The sequence below is a fragment of the Gavia stellata genome, chromosome 6 (genome assembly GCF_030936135.1).
Source record: "Gavia stellata isolate bGavSte3 chromosome 6, bGavSte3.hap2, whole genome shotgun sequence".
Taxonomy (NCBI): domain Eukaryota; kingdom Metazoa; phylum Chordata; class Aves; order Gaviiformes; family Gaviidae; genus Gavia; species Gavia stellata.
This window is the reverse complement of record NC_082599.1, coordinates 10,320,422-10,343,930: the sequence shown is the minus strand read 5'-3', so window position 1 is coordinate 10,343,930 and position 23,509 is coordinate 10,320,422. Positions and strand designations below refer to the sequence as shown.

Here is a 23,509-nt window from a genome sequence, read left to right as displayed (position 1 = left end):
ACACTGGCAAAAGAGAGTCTCAAGCATACAGACATGCTTTGTCCAGAGACTCCTGAGATATTGAGCATTAATGTTAAAACTTTATATATATGGAAAATGTTGGCTTAGTGCTTTTTGGGGCCTTATGAAGAAAATCAGTTATTGGCCTCTTCCTCTGTGTACCAACAACCGGATTTATAGCAAGGAGGGAAAAACGGTCCTAAAACAAATTCACATGTCAAAACAGGTGACCAGGTAGAGGTGGACCCCAAGGTTAGTGCAACCTCTGAAATGAAGAGTTCAGTTTTATTACTCTTTCAGCTAGAATGTAACTGAACTGTTACTGGAGTCCACTGGAGGCTATTATGAAATATTCGAAAATTCCAGGCACGGGGGGGTGGGGGAGTGAATTGAGAAATGCTTACACATTATTAAGCATATGATAACCAAATGAAAATATAAACCCACAACAACAAACCTAGTACATTTCTGCTCTTCCAAGCTTGATTTCTTAATGATCTCAGTTAAGGTACTATGGAAACATTAACTTTGAACAGCTCTCTTCTCACGGCCAGTAGACAAACTGGATGCCTCTTCCAAATCAATGTTCTTCACTCTCTCCTGATCAATTCTAGAACCTCATCTATCATCTGTTCAATCTCCCAGATCGATTTTAATCAATTCCGTCTATAGTCCTGCAATTGCCTCTTGCAATTTCCAGGAATTTCTTCTTTTCTGCTCTCCCATGTGGTGCCTGACCTACTCCAGAACTAAAATTATTTCAACAAATTATACTGGCTCAATACCAGCTTTTTTTAAAAAAGGAAGTCCAACCTTCTAATTTGGTCTTTATCTATTCTAAATAGCACTAGTGCAGTACTAGATAGCCCTGTATATATATGTGTGTGCGTGTAACATGGTGTGTCATGCATACATGCAGAAAAACAGATTTTCGGATTTCAATGGCCAGCTACCACTATGGCTTCTCTGTACCTGTAAACAAGACAGAAATCTTCACCTAGAGATTACTCTACTTCCAAATCCCTTGCTACAAGCTTATAGGGTTCTCCCTTGTCACTGTTTTATGAGTAATTTTCTTCTTAAGGAAAGACTGGAAACATCATCTGGAACTATACACATGTATATGCAGATAAATTTTGTATTAATACAAAAGCTCTTTTTGCTGAACAGAAGGCTCAGCAGAATCATAGAACAGCTCAGGCTGGAAGAGACCTCATATGATCCAAAATCCCCACATTGAAAGCAAGGCCAATTTGCAAGTTAGATCAGGGTGCTCAGTCCCTTGGTCTATTTGATTTCTTCAATGATGGAGATTTCACAGCCTCTCTGGACAGCTCATTTCAGGGCTTAACAAGTTTCACTGTGAAATGTTTTTCCTATATATGTCCAGTAAAAATTTCCCTTGCTGCTACATGTCACCACTGCACCTTATCAAACTGGCTCAGTTGCAGTGAAGTTACAGCTTCTTCTCATATGCCATGCGCTTCAGTACCCTGTATCACCTCGGTGGCCTTCTGCAGGACACATTCTTGTATGTTAATGTCTTTTTTTGTACTGGGATACCCAAAGCTGGACATAGTTCATCAGTGCTGAAACTGGGAGCTATGTTCTTGCTAGTACAGCCCAGTAAGCAGTTAGCTTTCATCTCATCAAGGGGAACTCTTTATTTGTTCAATTTGTTGTCCACTAGGAACCCTGGGGTCCTTTATTGAAAACAGCTTTCTAGCCAGTCAGTGCTCAGTCTCTACTGCTACATGGGGTTATTACAGCCCAGGTGCAAGATTTAGCTTTGTCTTCCCTAAACCTGATGAAGCTTCTGTAAGCCCTTTACTTCAGTCTGTCGAGGGCCATCTGAATGGCAACATGACCTTCCAGTATATTGACTATTGCCCTCAATTTCATACTGCCTGTGACCTTGCTAAAGGTGGAATACATTCCAGTACCCAGATTGTCAGACTGTAGATTAAGCTTAGGAAACATGCAATCTAAAGCTGTTTTCATAGTTTAATAAAACCACATTAAGTTGAAATGTGGTCTTCACAGAAAATGTGTTTCTCATTTAAAGTTATCTTCTTACTAAACAAATAGGGTGACTTGCCTGTTACTTGACATTCAAAAGCTTAGACTGCAGTTTCTGAATTGTGTTTTTGTACCTTTGGGGGAGAGGGAACACAGACTCAACTTGTTCTATTTTCCAATTCCGTTTCATCTTTCTCTTTTTAAGAAACCAGTTAATGACTCATACTAAACTTAGTACGATGAAACTATGCACAACCTCTAGGAAAGAGGCTAAACAGTCAATTGCACATATAATCTCTAGATGATTATACAGTGACATCTCCTGATTAGCCTTTAGAACTTTCCAAAAACAAGAGAACTTAATTTGTACTTAATAAAAAAAAAAAATTAGTCTAAATGTGTATCTTTTAGGTAGTTACAGTTTTAAACACAGGTATTGAAATACAAAATCCTATTTATAAATAAAATAGTATCTTTAATACTACCAAAGGAAATTAAGAAAAGGCATGATTCTCCAGTAATTTTATACAAACCATGAATACCAACACCTCTTCTTCCTCTCTGAACTAGGTAGTTCTCCAGGAAGGAACTTATGTGGCACAGCAGGTGAGATTCACATGGCAAACCTGCAGTATTTGGCAAATATTCTTTTTATATGCAAAAATATCATATAACTAATAAGGACTTTATTTTGGCAGGCTTTATCTACATTGGAATTTTGGCTTCTGAAGTGGCTGCTCTCACACAAATTCACACCAAGGTATGACTTAAATCAATGTGGTAAAATATATACTACTACATACTATCACTACAAAGTACACTGCATTATCCTTATAAGACAGACTGTACCTAGCAAATCCTATGCAGTCTGGATTATTTTTTTTGTCACGGATTACCAAAGCAGATAATATCTAAAGAACTACAAAGATAAATGTACACAGTACAGTTATTTGGACAAGTAAATGAGAAGAAAAGCCCCATAAAAATAGTTTTGAATAAGGAAAGGTGTGTTAAAGAGAATGAGACTGCAGTAATCAGAAACAATGTGGATGAGAATTACTTTATGTAAAAATGAGGAAATTTAACTTTATAAGGTCTTTCACAATTTAGAGCTGATATACTTTTAACATCCTACTCAAGTAAGCAAATATGTAACTACATGGTAGGAATGGTTCAATATTACAAACAAGCTGATGACAACTTAATTGTAAACCTACCATTTTCAGGAGAAAGTTTATCATAAGCATCTTCATAAATATAATTTCTTCTGATAGTGACATTAATTCCATCCAAAAATGGCCCATCTCCTTGAACTTCTTGTTTATCAGCATAGATCAGCCTTTGAAAAATCTGTTAAAATGAGTCAAAAGAGAAATCATGTCATTGTGCAGATCTAAATATTCAATAAGAGATGGTTATTCACTACTCTTACTGTCCTTTGAGTTGCTTCTGGGCACTGACTTTCAAGTGACTTGTCCTCTCTCTCACTGAGCTGCAGAAACATAATACAGAGCCATGTCCCGGGGAGGGAAGGAGATGGGACAGACATGCAAAAAACTTTTCTGTGCTAAGATATCATCCCCAATTCTTTCTACGTAAAGAGGCACATCTACAGACATTGTGTCAGTGATTCCAGTTTCCTCTCCCTAACTTTAAGAGTTCTGAAATGCAAAGTATTCAAAGACAAAGGGAAAAAGTCACATGAGTAGTTTACACACACAGAAGCAATCGTCAATACTAGTAAACAATTTTTTGTCGTTGTTGTAATGCTTAGGAACATTCCCAGTAACAAGGAATTAGGTATCAGTACTCCTCTCAGGAGCAGTGAGCAAATAATTCAAAGCAAAACAGTGGATAGCACTGCCATATTAAATGAAGAACCAGAGCATCATACCAATTCAAAAAAATAATGCCAGCTGAAGTACAAGTTGAACTTCACATTGTCCCTTTGCAAGTCTTCACAACAGGAACGTGTTAAAGTTCATCTGAAGAGTAACTGTAGCTGTGCTTCTGTGCCAAGATGTAGCATGGGAGGGGGTTGCCTAATGTATAATCATGTTCAATATACCGTCAAATCCAGGGAGTGTCTGTTTACTACGTCCCCTCTTGCATCCTTCCCATATTCAATAAATAGTCTAGTACATTTTCCAAGGGATGTAATCTCCCAATAATATCACGAACTGCCTTCTTAACTAAGAAGATTAAGTAAGAGTCTCCAGGGATGTTTAAAAACAACAAATTTACCACTAAAGAGGTAAATCTGACAACAGCGGACAAAGCTAGAGTAAGATCTCAAATCTACTGTTTCTATGGACAACTGTAGCTAGTGGAGAAGATGCTCTTCAACCAGGAGGATTATAGTGTAGACAAAGCCAGATTCCTCCCTACGGTACACAGCAGGAAGGCAAGAGAAAATAGTCCTAAGTTGCAGAAAGAGAAATGCTGAATGGACATAAAGAAAGAAAAATTCATAATGAGAGTGATTAAGTATCGGAAGAGGTTACACAAAGAGTTTGTGAAATCTCTACCTCTGGAGATAGTCAAAACTCATCTGGACAAGTCCTTGAGCATCCTGATCCAACTCTTAAGTTTTTCTTGTATGAGGAAAGATGTGAACTAGAGTACCTCCAGAGGTCCCTTCTTACCTAAATTGTTCCTCGGTTCCATGACATCAAGACGCACAGCCACAGACACCTTCATTTTATGTACAAGGCATGAGAATATGCTCACCACCGTTCTCTTCCCTGAAGCGTGGCTAGATACAGTTTATTAACTATTGCTACACAGCAATAGATGGAAAGAATCACTTGGAGGTATATCTCATAGCAAAATTCTTCTTGATACAGAGTCTGGACTCCTATGTAATCCAATGTTCATGCATATGTTAGTCCTGAAAACAAGAACCCTAACGCGTAACTGAAGCATTTACGGTGACTTCAGAGTAACACATGGAAAAGTAAGCAATGCTGTCTGAGGTACACACCATAGGAACTAACATCACCACAGGAAAGCTGACGAAAGTATGTCTTAAGTAAGTGAGAACCAAGGCACTTGATACAAATTGGATTCATTACCTTCCACAGGTAAATATCAGATTGCAAGGTGCACATCAATATGCCTTAAGGCTGAAGAGGATAACAGCCCCCAGGGTCACAAGGCTGAAGAGCCTACCATGAAACTGGACTCAGTAATTGTTTGTAAGAGTATCTATTATCTGGTAATTCAAGGCAAAAATCTCATGAAGAAGTCAGAAAATTAAAGGACACATGGAACAACTCACACATGGAAACAGGACTGAGCTGTATTACCACATTAAATTACAGCGTAACAGATGGCAACTGGAAAGAAGAGGAAAAAAAAAAAAGAAAAAACCCACAACAAACCAAAATCATTATAATGTATCTTCTTCCCTTCTTGCAAGTTGTTTTGCAGGGGCAGTGGGACACTCCAAAAGGATGTTGACTCCCACTACTACACAAAAAGGGCCATACTTGGTCCAAAAGGCAGTGTAAGAGGATCTCCTCTTTCAACTATAAAAGTTCAGTCTACAGCTTTATCCTTCTCTCCAAGCTCTCATCCAATTATTATGATTTCAGTTTTTGTCATAAAATCAAAGAAGGTTTTATGAAATCCAGAAACTTAAAATATGTGCATCTCAACATAGCTTTAAGAAATCCAGAGGTTGTAGACAGTGACTAAATCATGACATACAGACCCCTGCTTGAGGTCACTTCCAATTGTTTCCCTGTAATCTTAGTGCAATATTGCCATACAGTATTAAGATGTTTCATGGGAACAACTGTTTCATAGAAGCCTGCAAAACACACTCCTTTTCTACCAAAGCTGTCGCTGTCTTTTTTTGACAAATACTGATTTACTTTCCCTATGGAACTATACTTCACGCCCTTGATGGTGTCTTGCAACTTAATGTTTCCAAGACATTTCAGGGAGCAGTTTTTAAGTAATTTGTACTGTTGACAACAAAAGCAGTTCAGAAAAAAGTTATGGGTAACATAATAATATTTTTTAAAAAAAATATATGATGCAAACTGAAATAGGTAATAGAACTAACAATTACATATTTAAAACCTAGAAAATATTCAAAAGCAAATCAAATAGTACAAGAATCCTGCAGATTTTAAACTACATACTCTATTAAAGTTCAGCTACTCAGCTATGAATGCAGAAATTTAATCTCTAGGCGTTATTTTCCCAAAATGGACATCCATCATCTCATTCTGAGTAAATCCACCCACTGCACAAGTCTCCAGTCTTGACATTGCAATCTGTTTATTAGATACACAACTAGTTAGTGCTCTGCTTACCACAAGAGGGTGCAATCATGTAGACCAATCATTGCATCAGGACTGCAGTTTATTATAAACATACAACTGCTCTCATATCTTGGAATTCATGTTTTTAATTTTAATGCAATTATTATAAAAAGTAATATAACTAATAAAAAAAGAGAAAAGTAATTAACTTCAAATGTTCAGTTACCACAGGAGTACTGAAGAAAAACAGTATGGCCTCTCGTATCGTTCTGTAGGGAAACGATCCATTTTCTACTTAACTAAGTGCTCTTTTTACACTTACTGAAAACAAAACAACTAAAAACCCAATTGCATATTAAATTATAAATTAGGTACCTTTACTCTTTCTTCAAAAGGAACTACAAAAGGTAGCTCTGTCAGAATTGCAAGTTGTCGTTCTTCAGATACAGAAAGAGGTGCTGGTTCCAAACCCACTTAAAATAGAAATAATAATTTTAAAAATTTTGGAAAGGACATTTTTTAAAACAGTTTATTTTCTATCAAGTGACTCGATTTACCTTGTATAAAAATACATACATTAAAATAGTTTCTTTACTAAACAGTCAACACGAAGCCTTACCTTTCTTTAAACATTAGTTTCTACAGGCAAACTGAAATAAGTAGTGAAAACACACTGAAAACAAAATGTGTATAAAAATAAGTACTCCTGCACTTTATTCAGAAGAAAAAAGTTATTTTCTTATGATTGACATTTTAATTTTTCACTTAAGAAAAAATACATGACAGAAGACAATTAAGAAGTTGTAAGTAATTAGAGTTTTTATCACAGGAATACAAAGTATTCCCATCCCAAAGATCAAAATAGTTTAAAGGTATTGTGCTTTCAACTACACCTACTTTCAATCAAATCATTTCAGGCATAAAAACTAAGAATTAAACTAAATTTAATGAAACCAACAGAAAGATAAAATTTATTTCAATGGGTTTCCTCTCCCAACAGCAAGGTCACAGTGATCACATTAAATCCTAGTCACTGCAGAAATACTGAAAAGAACATCAAGAAATTGTATAATGTGCTCAAGAAAAAAAAAAAAATATTAGAAAAGAATTCAAGAAGCCACAGCAACAGAGACTCAATTGCATGCGGTTCCCAAGCTACCATGCAGCTCCTTTGAACCTTCTTACACCCACAGAGGATGTTTTTGGGAAACAACTCAACTGTGGGTGATGGACAGTAGAAGTGACAATCCTGCTCTAACTTCATGGGAAGAAACTCAGTTGCTGAGCACGTATCTGGCTGTAAATTAACTAACTGCAGGGAAAAAAACAAGAAAAAAAAAGGTATTGCTCACTGACTACACACTGTGGTTAAAGGTCTACGTAGCTTCAATCTACAGAGGAGACAAAACCCACAACTCTTTAGTTGTTTCATTTTCATGTTTAATTACCACCTTCTCGAAAAAAAGACTCCAGAGTCTAGACTGTTTATAGACCATATTACAAAACTGAAGTAAATGCTTCACATTACTACCCAGTCTGGAAGTTTACGATGACAGTTTCAAGTTTTTCCCTTTGGCTCCTGCTTGCGGTGACTAGCAGTTTGCTGCCCTTCTGCATCACTTCAATGTTTTGGTTGGGGGGTTTTTGGGTTGTTTTTGTTTTTTTACACTCCTCAAAGCACTTTAAGCAGGGATATTTTAAGCATCAATTTAACGTGACGTGACCCCAAACATCACTATACTTAATGTATATTCATTTGGTGCAGGTTTCAACATTGCAAGCCTTTGGAATTTGATAAAATGCTTATCTGTGATTACCCTTAGTTTACTTAGTAAACATTTTTAATTAAAGTCAATGTATGCAGCCTATTAAGCTAAGGGTTAAAAGCATTTTAAATAAAAAGTGCATGTACAGCAAAGGTAAACTACTACATGACTTCGACAGTTCAATTATTCCAGTCAATTAGTCAATTTTATCTGCATTTCTCCATCACAGCTTCTTTCTTTAAAGAGAAATATGGGATGGAGTCATCAATACAGAGGGCATTTAGAACTCACGAGTCTGCCATTTAAGTAAATGAAAAAGCACAAATAAACATGACCATATGTGATTCAGCAGTACTTTCATGCTAATTGGCTTTAACCCATATAGAGTCAAGAGGGATTAAACAAGTCATGTGCACATTGTTACCTGCTTGTTTTCACACAATCATGTTGACTGCACTTTTTTTAGCCTGATTTCGTATGAAAACGAGGTTTACATGAACACGCTGTCACCTGTCCTCACCATCTTGCCTTCAACACACCTTTTGAGCTGAATTTTAACTTTGACAGAGGAGATTCAGAAATACTGTTTTGTGAAAATTTTCAACTGGATAGAGAAGAGAAATTCCTTTAGTGACCTGATTACAGAAACAGCAAAGAGAGCTCAGTTATCTGCTCTGTTCAGTGTCTCAGCTTGTCTGACAGCCAGCTGGCAAAATGAGGGCACGTAGCTGCTCTGCACCAGCCACAGCATGTGCATTCCTTATCCACCAACTGCACAGACCAAAGCAACTAATGAAACAGAGGGAACTGGTGCTATTACGGGAAGGAAGACAGCTCAAGATACTGTATGTATGAAGGGAAGGAGACTAGCAGACTAGTAGCATGGGGGAGAATCTGGAAGTAATAAATGTGGAAGAGGTCTGACAGTGGAGAACATCAAGACAGTACAGCTGTCAAGAGCTATGTAGGTCAATGGAAGAAATGGGTATTACTGATGTGGAGTCTGTAAGGTATACAGGATACAGGCCTGCTGAAGCCTGGCAATTTTTGCTGAAACATCTGCTTTAAAGATTTCGTATCTTAGAACAGGCAACTTTCAAAAGATATAAACAAAACTGAAAAAATATTCAATTCAAAATTCTGAGAAGTACTTACACTGGACCAACTAGTTATTATCTGGCAACTAGACTAACAAGGTAATCAAAGTAAACTTATACCATCGTAGCTATTCAAATAAAAAAATATTGTAAGAAGTCCTTAGGTTTCAACCTTGGACAAAGACCTTAATTCTGTACAACTCAGTGGCAGCATTCAAAGGCTACGGTCTTCCCTACCTAAATGATCTACCATATCCAGCTAAGATACTGAAGCAAGATTACATAATCTTGAAAGAGAGTATGGACTCTCGTAGATGAATCACTTTGCTGTTTAAAGGTCCCATTTTTATTTCATTATTAAATCTCAGCAAATATTAGTGATTTAATGATTATTTTACCTGAGCACAGCAAGGTAAAATTCTAGAATAGCGAATCACAGTCACAGAATCACAGAATCATTAAGGTTGGAAAAGACCTGTAAGATCATCAAGTCCAACCATCAACCCAACACCACCATGCCCACTAAACCATGACCTGCAGTGCCACGTCTACACGTTTTTTGAATGCCTCCAGTGATGGTGACTCCACCACCTCCCTGGGGCAGCCTGTTCCAATGTTTTACCACTCAGTAAAGAAATTTTTCCTAATATCCAGTCTAAACCTCTCCTGGTGCAACTTCAGGCCGTTTCCTCTCGTTCTATCGAAGACAGATACAAAGGTACAAAAAGCTGAAATAAACAGACTGTCTACATGAGAAAGTATATTGGCACAACTAAGCTAGTGCAAATTTACCCTGACTGCTAAGTTGGTCCAATTCTCCCATCTTTCTTTGGAAGTTCCATAAAGTCCAGATATTTTGAGTAATTCAAGGGGTTAAGTTACTGCCTTATCTTATTAGAGACAATATTTATAAACAGTAATTAATACTTATCATGATACCTAAAGCTTATTTGTTACAGTTTAGAATATAATAAAGAAGTTTCTTTATAGTATACAGTAAAAGCAAAACCTCAATGCTTTATATCTTCTGCAACTTTATTAATTTTGTATCTTATACAACTGCCTTTTATATATTATTAATATGTATATTTTAACACATATCATTTGTCCACTGCATCAATCCCAGCAGAAGCCTGAGGAAAGCTGTTATACATTAAATATTCTAAAGACATACACACACGTGTATACAAATATACATTTTTTAAAATATCTGAAACAAAATTATGAAAAATTGCCTTGCTTTTGGATGTCATTAAGACTTTTATACAAAATACTCAACTGAGCTCTATAAAAGGTAGATTTTCTTTGCATAAGGCAAGCTGTTATTTTGACTTAGTAAAACAAAAATTGCACAGACAGTATCTTACCATCCAAAGTAGACTGCAATGGTCCTATTCTTCCCATTCTTCTGACTCTCCAGACATGTCTAGCAGATGGCACATACAGCTGCGTTACCTAATAAATTAACAGTATTTTACAGTCAAACATTATCTGATTACATATTACAATTTACTGTTACATAGTAAATACATAAAATTGTCACATCCAAGAGTATGTCTGAATGCCTAAGTATCTTTGTTTCTAATCCCTCCTCCTAATACTTGTGCCTTAAAGCTGAGCTGCAAAATTACAGACAAAATTACAACAATGTAATATGAAGTCCATGTATCATTTAAAAATACCACGCAATGTTACATTAAATTCTGGTATTTAAGATACTAAAGAAGCTAAGTTTGAATTTTGAGATACCAAATAAATTCTGTTTAATTTGTACTAAGAATCAAGTTAGCATCACAGTTTAAGGCTACTATTACTTTCTCTAAGGTGTGTAGGCACTACTTCCTAAAATCTATAAAGAACTGTCACACGGAGAAATGGAAATCTTGAACACAAGGCAAGCAAATGTGCGATCAAAAATAAACAGAAGAGTTCACTGTTAACAATTCCGTGCAAAATTTCCAACTGTTAAAGACATCTAATAGACTACCTTGCACTATATGAGGTATAACTAGCTTCTTAAGAACGAAGTTTTCAATTATTCAAAGGATGTACTTGCACATTCATATTAGCATTTTCTTTTGCACACACATACACAATTTTTAAGCTCAATGTCATTTTTTTCAAAAGCTCTTAGGAAAAAAAAAAAAGTAAAGTAATTTCTAGGTGAGATAAGTACAGAAAACACTCCTGAATTTTCTTTAATTTTGGAAGAGACTTTTGAAGCTTTTTTCCCCCACTACAGAGCAATTCTTTTATTCAGCATTTTTATTATGAGAAGTACTTAAAATACCTAGAAAATAAAATGCAACAAGATGCTACCAGATTTTCAGATCTCCTCTGCTATAAATGCACATGACTTACACTGTTGCACTGTAGAGTGGGTTCTACTTTATGGAGTGGAAATGTTATTTAACATAGAAGTTTCTTAACGATGCAAGACTTTTACATTAGAGAAAAGCAGCATTACTCCAGGCTTTAAACCACACTAAATCTGTGCAGCATTAACGGTATTGATACTGTCAGGAATCAAACACTTTACCATTGAAACTTTGGCACCTGTAAGGCTATGCGGGAAAAGGATATTACTCTTACCTTATCTGCTTTAATGTTTTCTTGTTCTGAGAGCCAGTGATTTGGTGGGCAGAAATTTCTCCTTGTATCTCTAGATTTCAACATTTTCACTAAGTTTGTGATGACCTAGGTGTCAGAAACACATACACTCAATACACATTTAGCACTGTGAATGAAATAATAAATAAAATAAATAAAAAAGAAGTAAATAAATAAATAAAATTTAAAAATAATCCACAAGCAAAAACTTAAGAAAATCTTTGAGTAATGTATGAAATTGTTACTTATTTTTAACTTACAAAAACTTGCTCTTATACTTAAGTACCTTAGACTGCAAGTAATTGTGGTTCACTTGTAAGTCATCAAAAAAAATTGGCTTATTAAAGTCTCATTCCAAAACTGAAGAACCAGGACTACCTAGGACTAGGCAATCCTAGGAGCCCGCACACCTAAAAAGTTGTATGCCAGTTCAGGGAAGTCTAAACAAATCATTACCAGCATTAAATTACTTATTTAAAGAAAGTAACACCTGACCAGGTGGTTATGGTCTTTTATACAGATTTTTTTCTTTCTTTTTTGCTTATATAGGTTTTCAGAAATTAAACGTGTGAATAGATGTATATTTTAAAATGAGAGAGCTATACAGCTATTCTTTACTACCTTTCATTCCAAAACTGAGATTGTGAACAATTTGGCTGATCTGCACATTTTCTCTGACCACAAGAAGGAAGATTCTCAAATTTCTGTGCATCGTTTTTCAAGGCAAATGCTCCATAGAAGAATGGAACTTTGCTTGCCGTCTCAAGACAAAGGTCACTGTATCACTCCACACTAGGCAAATCTGAGGGATCAACTAATAAAAGATGGGTATTTCTGCCTATCGTCAATAAACTTAACTAACTAGCCAGCACAAGATCGTGTGATGTGCTTCTCAATGGCTGAACTGTACAAAAGCCAACATCAACTTTAGAAAGTAGAGAAGGAGAGGGCAGAAGTATTAAACTGGCAGCAAAACATAACAGCAGAAGTTACATCTCTAAGGTACATGAAAGATTGACTATTTCTGGTTGCTGCATTAACAAAATAAAGCATTTCCAACTAAAGGTGCCTCAGGGAAATCGTAAGTACCTGCTGATATCGCCCAACCAAACACTGATGTGATTATCCATGTGAATAAACTAATGCTGATATATTTAAAGGTAAAGGTCTACATCTGAAAAGACACTACATGCTCCTTTTCTTGTCAATGAATATCTTGTTAGCGTTTTCAAAGCTGGCAAGAGAAAAAAAGATCATCTCATCCAGAAGTAGCTACCAATTTGTCAAATGAACTGTACCCTCAAACTTCTTGTCTCTATTAAAAGAGATCCTAGCATGACTAGCTCAGTTGTTTATACTGTATGGTTATCCCTACCATCAGACTGTTAAAGTATCCAACGTACGAGATTCAGAAAGTAAAATCACTCCTGAGAAGGGCCTAGACCAAACATGCCTGAAAGCAAATTACAAGACAACCATTTCCAGGAAAAGGATAGTTCTTCTGGTGATCACCATAAGTAGCATAAAAAGCTCCTACAGTCCTAAAAATTTATGTGTGGAGTGGCTGGTTGTAATTTTCATTTGATACGCACATATATACTGTATTATTGTAAAATTATTTACAAACTAAAATGTGTTAGGTAAAAGTCCTTTAGTTTGTTAACTTAGTAAGACCTTTTCCAACAGAAGGTGTAAGCATTTACCTGAAAACCAACTAGTAACAGTGATTTAACAAAGTTTTCCATACCAACTGAACCGTAGCAGGTGATGATGCGTACACCCATACTTCATCCAACCAAAAGCACATTAGCTTAAACCACTATGTTGAATTAATTTATATTCACAAGGAATTCAAATGATGAAAGGTAGTTCTGTCATTATTATAACCACACAGTCAGAAAATAAGAAAACTGAATAGATAACTAGTTCATGCTCATCTTCATAACAAAATTGGTAGGCTGAGAAAAATGGTTATCATGGTCACTAGGATGTCTTTGCATTTTTAGTATTTTTCTTGGCAGTTTCCTCCAATCCAGGAAACAAAAAAAAAAAAGAAGCAAAGATATCAAGACAACAACTATTCCACCTCAAGCACAATTGTCATACTTGGTTCCATGCCTCCTCTCCAAAGCAGAACCAACTTAGCCGAACATTACATAAAACATAATTAAGTGGAATCAATAGAATATTAAATTACTAGCCTAAAAGATGTTATCACTGCTACAACGACAGCCATCTGTTTTGCAGCTTAGAACTATAGCACTTGCAAAATTAATAGATTAAAAAACATACACAAAGCTTTTCTGAATTAATCTTGCTAAAAGACAGTTTTAATGGGCAGGTGTCAAGAGTAACGAAGAGTTTAACGGGCCTTCTAAAGGATGGTGTCTAGATACTATACGGAAGACCTTTTAAGATCCAGTTTGTAAAGTAACATCTTGAATAAAGACAGAACGAAGAAGAATGCTATTAAGGAAACTGTCTGATTACACAGGAATTTTCATCACCTTGCCATAACAAAATTCAGTGCAGGTTAGATAAGTCACTGAAGCTCTGTGGTCCTATTACCACTACACTTAAGAAAAAAAAAATTTTTCAACAAAAATTATCCACGTGAAGACCATGCTAATAAAATATTTTACAAGCAGTTAAAGAATCCTTAAAGGAAGCTGAATCAAATTAGTTGAGATTGGAGTTCCTTCTACATAACAAATGGGTACTGAGAACACTAGCAATCTAAACCCAGGACTCCTTTGTAAGGATGTATTTTATTGAAAGGAAAGACCCACTTCAATAAATAATATTAAAATGGAGATTTCTTTCCAATAAAGCACCAAGTGCAAGTAACATTCAAAACTAAAATTCAGCAAAATTAGCAACTTAAATTTTGTAGGATTAACTCAAGACAGTGAAATAAATTCTTTTATTTGACAAAACCCATTTTCATGTACTCATAACTTAAGTCCTTCTGTGGAATCTGTGAGAGTTGACTACGCTATTCAATATTACACCAAGCCAAAAAATGGGGATTCTGCTGAATAAAGACATTTTCACATGTAAATCTTATCATTTCAAAGACCTCCAATCTGCTAGCAAATAAGCACGTCATTGTCAGCAGTTTCACTGTTTTCAGTTTTACCATTACCTTGCAGAAGTAAAGCCTATATTTGCGTGTGTATATATATACACACACACACACAAAGGAATGTATTTCATTAGACACTAGTGACATGGAAAATATGCAAAACAAGTGTGAAAAATTGAAAGAAAAAAGAAAAAAGAGAAATTAAAATCATAAGTGATAGGGAAGGAATGTGACTTTTTCTCTGAAGGCAGCTTGCAAAAGCTTTAGAAAAGCTAAATCTCTCGTATTTGACATAGTCTAAAAGACAGACAAGTATTTTCTATTTCAACACCTTATATTTATGATGAACTACTTTAGCTTTGTTTTAATGATCTGGAAGAAGATATTGCTGCCTGCTCACTGGCAAGAAGCTATTTTGAAGCTGCCCTCTGGAAAGACTCAATGCTGCGTACAGTAGTCTTCTTGACGAGATGAACTTCAGCTGTGTTGAATTTTTATCTGCAACAATATGTTTCTGTAGGAGTAAGCAAGGGAAGCTTTGTTATTAGTTACTTTTTTGGGTAGAATCAGAGCCTTTGAGATACCCTCAAGATTTACATTTGTAATTCAGCTGATGGAAGACAACCCTGGCTCCTGAAAATAGTAAGAGTACACTGAGTTTGGACAGTTCCACTACAAATTTAATTCCTGACTGCCAAAATGGGAGAGAGTAACTTGGGATTGTACAACTTTCTGAATGACAGCAAAGTATGATCAAATTCACCTGAAATATAAGAAGCTTATAAAAAGATTGATTAAATATGACAAACTAAAGAGAAGAAACAGAAGACGGTACGATATAAACTGCATACATAAAAATACCCCTAGCATGCTGTCCTTCTTAGAAAAATAGACATATTGGGGTTTTCACTTGTGACCTTTAAATTGAAAGTTTATTTGGCAATTTAAAGACAAGTAATTAAATTAAATTGTGCAAACATATATTAGATCAATTCGTGCAAATTACAAATTCAGTGGTGCATTAGGACTGTATTCAATGCAATCAAAACATTATCAGTTACTCTCACTGCTATTAATGCTTATGCTCATAAGTGAAATGTGTTGTAAAATCAGGCAGAATAGGCTGGATAGAGGCTATCTTAGACTTGTAGAATGAATAAGCATTCCTTAATTAGCCCATCAGGTTAAGTGCAAGCCTTAATGGGCCTTTTCTAAAGTCTAGCATGACATCTTTCTCCAAACATGGCCAAGAAGAAAGTTCCATTAGCAATATTAATACAAGCTTAGTTGATCATTTTCATTCAATTAACTTCTTTCAATTAAATAGATAGCTTGACAAAAGCAGTGATAAAAGACCTGAAGGGACAGCTGATGACTCGAACTGAACATTAGTGTGCGAGAGGTCGCCAGTATTAAACAGACTGTAAATCTAGCATTCAATTTGGAAAATGCATTTCTTCTGCTCCCACTTCTTTAATGAGCAATTTTAGCTGACTATATGTGTTTGCTGCAGAATTTTCATGACAAGTCAAGCACTCCTTTTTTTCGGCAACAGTTATATTAGGTTTTTTCCTGCCAACGTTTTCAGCTTCTCTTAACTCATGTCTTAGGTGGGATGCCATGGATAAAACTATCAGAAATACATTGGTAGATATCCAGAAAGAACATACAGTAAGTTTACATTTGCTGAGCTGGATTCACCACCCCATTAGTATCCCAGCAAACCCAAAAGGAGTAGTACCAACATATTTTAATAGAACACTAACAAAACTAACGTAGCATGGTACCAATTTAGTGAAGCCTCTAATACAGAAGTACTTAAGTAATTGTAAGATTCAGTTAGAATTTCACACCTACATAAAGTTGTAATGACATGCTTAAGTGTCTTGCTGAATGGGAGTCCAAGTTAAAACTTATATTCTATACAGTAACTTGTTTATAAACAGGATAAGCAAGAAAATTAAGAGTTGCCAGAAGCAAAAAAATTGTTACAGTTCTCAGAATTTAATTACTCAAAGTTTATCATATATGCCAAAAAGCAACCTTCCCAAATCCAGATTCCTTGTAACAACAGTGTTAAAAGTGTAATTAGAGAAGGAAAAAAATACCTAATCTCTTATCTTCAGCAAAAGCCTAAAAATTTGATTTAAACATGTTCTGAAAATTGACACAATTTACCTTGAATAACTGAATCCACCTTTTTTGTTCCGTCTGTATACACTGCTGCATTTCTGTATTTTTTGTCACTCCAACACTTCTAAATGCTGCAATGTATTCCTCACGAACCTCTGGTTTTGTTTCTGGGTAAGCCAACTTTATAATTCCTAAACATGCATCTCGAAGGCAGCGTGATAATATTACAAGCTCTTCTAGTGTAAAAGGCATCATTGATGATTGTCTTTGACCTACAACTACATAACACACAAGTGCAAGTTTCTTTAAACAACTTTTTCTTAATCAATTTGTTATTAAAAAAAACGACATTTCATTGGAACTTTAATATTCACACACAAAATCTAAAGGTAGAGAAAAGAAACATCACCCAAAAAGAGAATGAGTATACATTTATAAAGGCAATCAGGTCTTGTAATTGTTTGCAGTCACAATGATTTTAATTACAATACTATCTTATTCCCTTTTGTGATTCCTGTTATGTTATTTTTTTACATTAAGACTACAGGCTCAGTCCAGAAGAACTTCACTCCCTTCACTAATTCATTAAAAATTATCATGGTTAAGAGCTTCCATATCAGACCCTGTAAAGCTAGGGTTCCCAAGGTGCAGACCATCATTTTTCTTTTCTCTTTTTTCTTAATGCAATCACCATGAAAGAGCCAGCTGACAGCTGAGTGCTCAGGGGACTATCAGCAAGTCAGCCCAGAAGAGCCTTCCCCACAGATGTCAACAAATCATTGCCCAGGGAACCTTGCAGCCTGACAGAAAAACACTTTGCAAAGCACTGCTTGAAACTCACCTTCTATTGGATCACCAAAGAATTCATTATCATGAATAGAAATAAGTGAATGACTAAACAAAGAACTAAAAAGGTAGAAGAGAGGGATAATTCGACTAGAGTCTTCTAAAGACATTGGAGAGCCTCTTGAAATCACTTGAAGGAGTGGCACCATAGACCTTAAAATATAAAATGCAAAATTAAAGAGATGGTTAATTAAGTACTCTAAAAAAATAGTAACTTCAGCATTCTAGTAAAAAAATTTAGTAGTAGTTCCTACAGCAAAATAAAGATGCGCTCTCAGTTAAATAACTACTATTTCCCATTCTTGCAAAATAAGGTTACTCTTTTTAAGTTCATCACTATAGTATCTCAGTGCCTTGATGATATAAGAACTTTGGCATTAACTATTACAGACTGCAGATACTTTCTGGTTTAGAACAGATACACAAAGCAAAGAGAGTAACTAATCTGCATGTCAGCAGAGAACAAATCTGTAGGTCCAATGCCTCAGTTCCTGGGAACATGCTTCTGCCACCACTGATTTCTGGACTAGTCAAAGTATAAATGATAAAACTCACATACTTCGGATGAAGTACTTGGAGCTTCAGTGTTTGTTATACTGATGCTAGTAAGCATTCCAAAAACTACAAAACATCCACCTTATTTAAAATAAAGATTTTATTTATTTACCTGTAATTATTTACAACTGTCCAATTCCCAAGATTTTGCTCAGTTTTATGAAATCATAGGAGCTAAGTAACTATTACAGTTTTGTTTTCAATCATCTTCCACAAGCACTGTCATACCACCAATTGCCTCATTCCCTTTTCACTAGATATGCTCTATTTTAACAAAGACTCAGTTTCAGAAATGGTATAATACATACCCTGTAATCATTCGTGTAGTCATTGAAGATATCAAATACCAGAGATGCCTCAGGAATCTGGCATTGAAGGCTAAACTATAAAGAAGCCTGCAGGAGGAAGTTTAAATAAATTGTGTTTTCCAAAATACTGTATTCAGAAAACACAATGCTTCTGTAAGAAGTTTTCTATCAAGCATTTCTCAAACATGAACAATTCAAATTTATTTTTTCAAGATGGAGATTCTTATTCTAATCAAATCTGGTAAAAGCCCCAAAGCTGAAAAACAAGCATATAAATCCTTGTACCTAAAATACAGTCTTCATTAAATCAGCAACAAACCACACTATATAGACCCAAGTTTGCAGTATTCCACAGAATTAAACACACATTAAATAAAAGTAACATACACTGAGTTACTTATCTGAGATTTTTTTAAATTCTAATATAGAAAACCACACCAACTAGTTAACAGGTCACTTCTGTGGTTCTTCTGACATTAATAAACAGAGCAATTTTTTGCTAAAAATAGATTAAAACACCTTAAAGTTAATTTATGCTAGAAGCAACTATTGATTTAAAATTATGTAGCAATTTTACTGGTATATTCTGCATGGTAGATATAAATATAACAACAATGGAACAATGTCTGTCAGGACAGCTACCCATACACGTACACTAATCCATGTGTAGACAGAAAATGGTTTATACATCTGTAAGAATAAATGTGTATGTTCGCAAGTCAGTTGTATATGGTATCAACTTTAACCATATTATTTCAGACATGATTACAGCACGATAAACTTTGTAGAGAAATGAGAAATAAAAAGCTTCCTGGAATTAAAAGGTCTCCCCCCAGCCTATTTCTCCCCCTGCAGGAAGCAACATATGTGACACACATAATTTGAAACAATTAATGTCTTCTAGGAAACCAAACAGGATTTGACTGACTAAACTGTCATTTTTTGGATATTGAAGAACTGTATTCAGTTAGCTATCCTAAATGCTACTTTCCTAGGTCTCCTAATTACTATTAGAATAAATAAAGTAAAACAGATACTCAGGTCCACGTCTCCTCTCAGAGGTTAAGAGCCTCATAATATCAAAATTCCCTGTGACCATGCATACAAGAGGTACGAGGCTGGGAAATGGGAGCAGGGAGGGTAGAGTAGCTGCTGCCTGAAAAAAACTATTTATTACGGACCACATGGATAAATTAAAATTTGCCACCTGGCAAAAGGAAAGGAAGCACACATTTCATTAAGGAAAAAAGTAAGATGTCAGTAAAAACTTAGAAACGTTTGAGAATGGCTTAAGCAGCAATTCATTTAGAGACATTAAAACAAAAAACCCACAAGAAAACCTACACGCCCACTCACAAACAAATACTGCATAGTGCCATATGCCTCTGGGTCCTCGGGTAGTGGCTGCTGAAGCCCTGCAGGCTCTTTTTGCTGTGGATGCTCTCATGCATCCACACAGCTAGTCCCTTCTTCAGGCTCTCATTTCACATGCATTCACCAAAAGCCAGTCACACAGACAAGGAACTGTGCAAGGACAAAGTAGCTTTAGCAAGGGCAGAACTCTTCACCAAATAGAAAAAATCGAGTTTCCCCAAGTACGGGGAGATTTGGAAATAGAATGGGGGCATGAAGAAGAAGGGAAAATGAAATACAAGCAAACTCTGGTTTCTTTGGAGTCTTTGATGAAGTATCACCCCTCCTGTTTCAAAAACTTTGAATTTTGAATACATAGATTGATACCTTTAAAAAAAGTTGGTAGATATTCCAGAGAAGTTGCATGTTGGTGATCATTACTAAGTTTGAGTCAAATTTGAATCAACTGCAGCTAAAGCCAGTTTAAGATAAGTTTCATTGTAAAATTAAGTTCTACTTTAAATATGTGGAATTTTTGAAAAAAAAAAAAAATCAACCTGAATTTGATACATGGGAATTTTACTTCCTTCTAAAGTCACATTATTTTGACATTTGGATGAAAATTATGCATTATCATGTAAGGAAGGGCTTATTATATCTAGCTAATTTAGAATAAGGATTTGTATTTTAATGTTTAAATACCTGAATGATAGCTCAAATGTCTTGGTTTCTGAAATGAGAAATTTCCTCAGTGACCTTCAGTTTTCAGCCTCATATTTGAAATGAAAAGTAATTTGGCACGGTGCTGTTAGGTCTCATAGGGCTTCCAAGCAAAAACTTGTTAGTTTTACAATCATCCCTGGAAACTGTGTAATAGTTTTAGCAGAAATGAACAAACATAATGGACACTGAACCTATTATAATGTAATTCATTTTTTCATTCTAGCAATATTCAGCAATAATTAAGGGAAAAAAAGGACAAACCTTAAGAGCTTATAATAATAACCTTTGTCTAAGTTTTGCCATTTTTATTCCATATCCGTGATTCAGGCAGTCAATTGTAGGAACTACTATATTTCATGGCCCGATTCCAGAAATGCTGAATGTATTCAACTTTCACATCTCCCTTCCCTGAAAATCTGGTTAAATACAAAAATGCAAATTTGGTAGAAGATGTTATCATACAGCCTATTTTGTCAATATGAAATACGAAGCAGACGACTTCATCAATTCTAAAGCTTCCATACTGTTACCAGAAAATAAACATGAAACTGCAAACTAAATACAGAAGGGTGAATTAGGCCTTGTGTTACAAAAATTTTACATCACTAGATTCACCCGAAATATAACCCATTGCAAAAGGAATGACAGCAGAAACAAGCTACTACCGTCCCATGCCAAAGTATAGAAATTGGCTTTCAAAGTAGAAGACAACAATCGTAACAAAAAAAAACCCCAAACACAGTGCAAGGATGGTGTTGAAAAGTCATCTCTCTGCAAAAGTTCAAGAAATTGGCTATACTAAAAAGTGTCAAAATTTTTGGCTTCACATTAAAAAAATATAAAAGCCTACAAAAATTTAAATTAAAAAATTAAGTAGTAAAAAATAAAAAAATTGATAATTAAAATAGGTCAAAATCTACCTCATTTAGTCTTTTTCTTTGGCAGAGAAAAGATGCGCATCTGCTAAAAAATAGAACTACATTAAAATGACACAAAGCAAGATAATATTTCCTGATAAACTGCAGAAGATTACAGGTATAGCTTATATAGCCTAAAGACAAAGCATTACCGATCCACAAAGTTTAGAGATTATTTAATGTAAAGCTTGAGTGTCCATACAATCTTGATCACTTTTTCCTTTGAAGAAAAACACATGCACACACAAACACTAGAAATCAAAAAGATCAGACGTTATTTCTTTTTATGTAATTTTTTATAATCTAACTCAGGGGTTTCATTGTCAATATTTGTACTATTCTAAAAACAAACCAAGCGACTAAAGCTTAAACCCTGGGTTTTTACTCCTCCCATCCAGTGGTTCTGCATTTTCTCGAAAATCTCAGTGCATACCACCAACTTCTTTATTATGAGATCATTATACACGGTCGTATATAACAGATTCATTAACAGATTTCTGTAAAGTCCAATATTCAGATTTAGCACTGTAGTTTGGGAGAACCACAGTTTTTCAACTACCAGAAGGACAAGCTCCTTTCAATGCACACTGTCTCAGCCACAGGCTATGACAGAGTTAAATTCACTCCAGTGATTCATGTTAAGTATCTATTTTAATCATACCAAATTAAATTATCTGCTCCCAGAAGTAAGTACATAACAAGCATTTATTTAGAACCTTGTTTCTCTCCATAGGTATCTAATTGTCCACAAAGGCCAAATGATTTATGTGTACTTGCCAGAACGGTATTTTGGGCACCTCTGGTTTAAAAAAAAGTGTCAAATTCCTCCTGCGCAACGGGACAGATTAAATGACCCATTAAGCTTAATTTAGCTGAGGCACCACTACAAGTTAATTAGTTAAAGGCAAGATTTTCAGTCTAGGTCATAAATTGGGCCCAGTTTCCCACTGAGACCATTTAAGTTAATGAAGAGAATACACTAGAATGAGAGGAGCTCATACAGTCTGCAAAAGGTCACTGCTGCCGGAGCAGCGGTTTTTGACACTTCAGAACTGCAAGGTGTCACAGGTACGAGACAGCATGCAAAGCCATCGTTAAATGAACTATACTGCACTTTAGGCTGCTTTATGCTTCTGCCTCTCTTCATATTGAACCAAGAATGCAAAGCAAAGCTTAAAAAAAAAAGAAATAAAAACTTTGATTCTGGTTTTAAGAAAAACACAACAGTGTAAGAACATTCCCTAAAGAATTGCTAAAATAGCCTCATGTAAAGCCTAAGTGTCTTCAGCACACGTATGAAGACAGGCTGCTCATATTACACCAGAATGTCGGTTTTCCAAACAATTTTCAACCACAGGTTAAGATTAGCAATGTTACGTTAATTAAATAGTAGTAATGTACAGTCACAATGAAACTGTTAAACCAGGATTAGCAATTACTCTGGGGCGTTAATCAGACAGCTGATAGCAACTGAAGTCCTAGTACAAGCACAGTTTCCATCCCTATTTAATATTAAGCTGTAGTGATGACCTGAAGTCTATGGTATTAAATTATGCCCCTAAGTATTTTGCAGAAATAGAATTTCATATTTTCTCTCTCCTTTTTTTTTTCTTTAAACCTGTATTCAATAATATGTACCAACTTCACAGTGAAAAAATGAAAGCCTGGCCCCTCTGAAAACAAGCATAATTCCCAATGACTTCATTACAATCAGGATTTTATTCTACACCTGTCATCTGGCTTACTGAACACTAGCTACAGCTAGGTTTTTCCTGTCTTGTGGCCTTTTTCTTTACTTGGTCTAGATTGCATCCTTCTAGAAT

General features: G+C 35.4%; 1 protein-coding gene across 1 annotated transcript in view; it reads right to left on the bottom strand.

Moving 5' to 3' along the window:
- UBE3C (ubiquitin protein ligase E3C) overlaps positions 1–23,509 on the bottom strand; it is an 82,244-nt gene that overhangs the window by 33,514 nt on the left and 25,221 nt on the right. The window contains exons 11-17 of the mRNA XM_059818614.1: positions 18,694–18,780; positions 17,826–17,983; positions 17,030–17,262; positions 11,749–11,853; positions 10,524–10,611; positions 6,669–6,766; positions 3,237–3,369 (exon numbers count right to left, since the gene is read on the bottom strand). Coding sequence (XP_059674597.1) covers positions 3,237–3,369; positions 6,669–6,766; positions 10,524–10,611; positions 11,749–11,853; positions 17,030–17,262; positions 17,826–17,983; positions 18,694–18,780 — 902 coding nt within the window. The remainder of the gene's footprint in view (positions 1–3,236; positions 3,370–6,668; positions 6,767–10,523; positions 10,612–11,748; positions 11,854–17,029; positions 17,263–17,825; positions 17,984–18,693; positions 18,781–23,509) is intronic.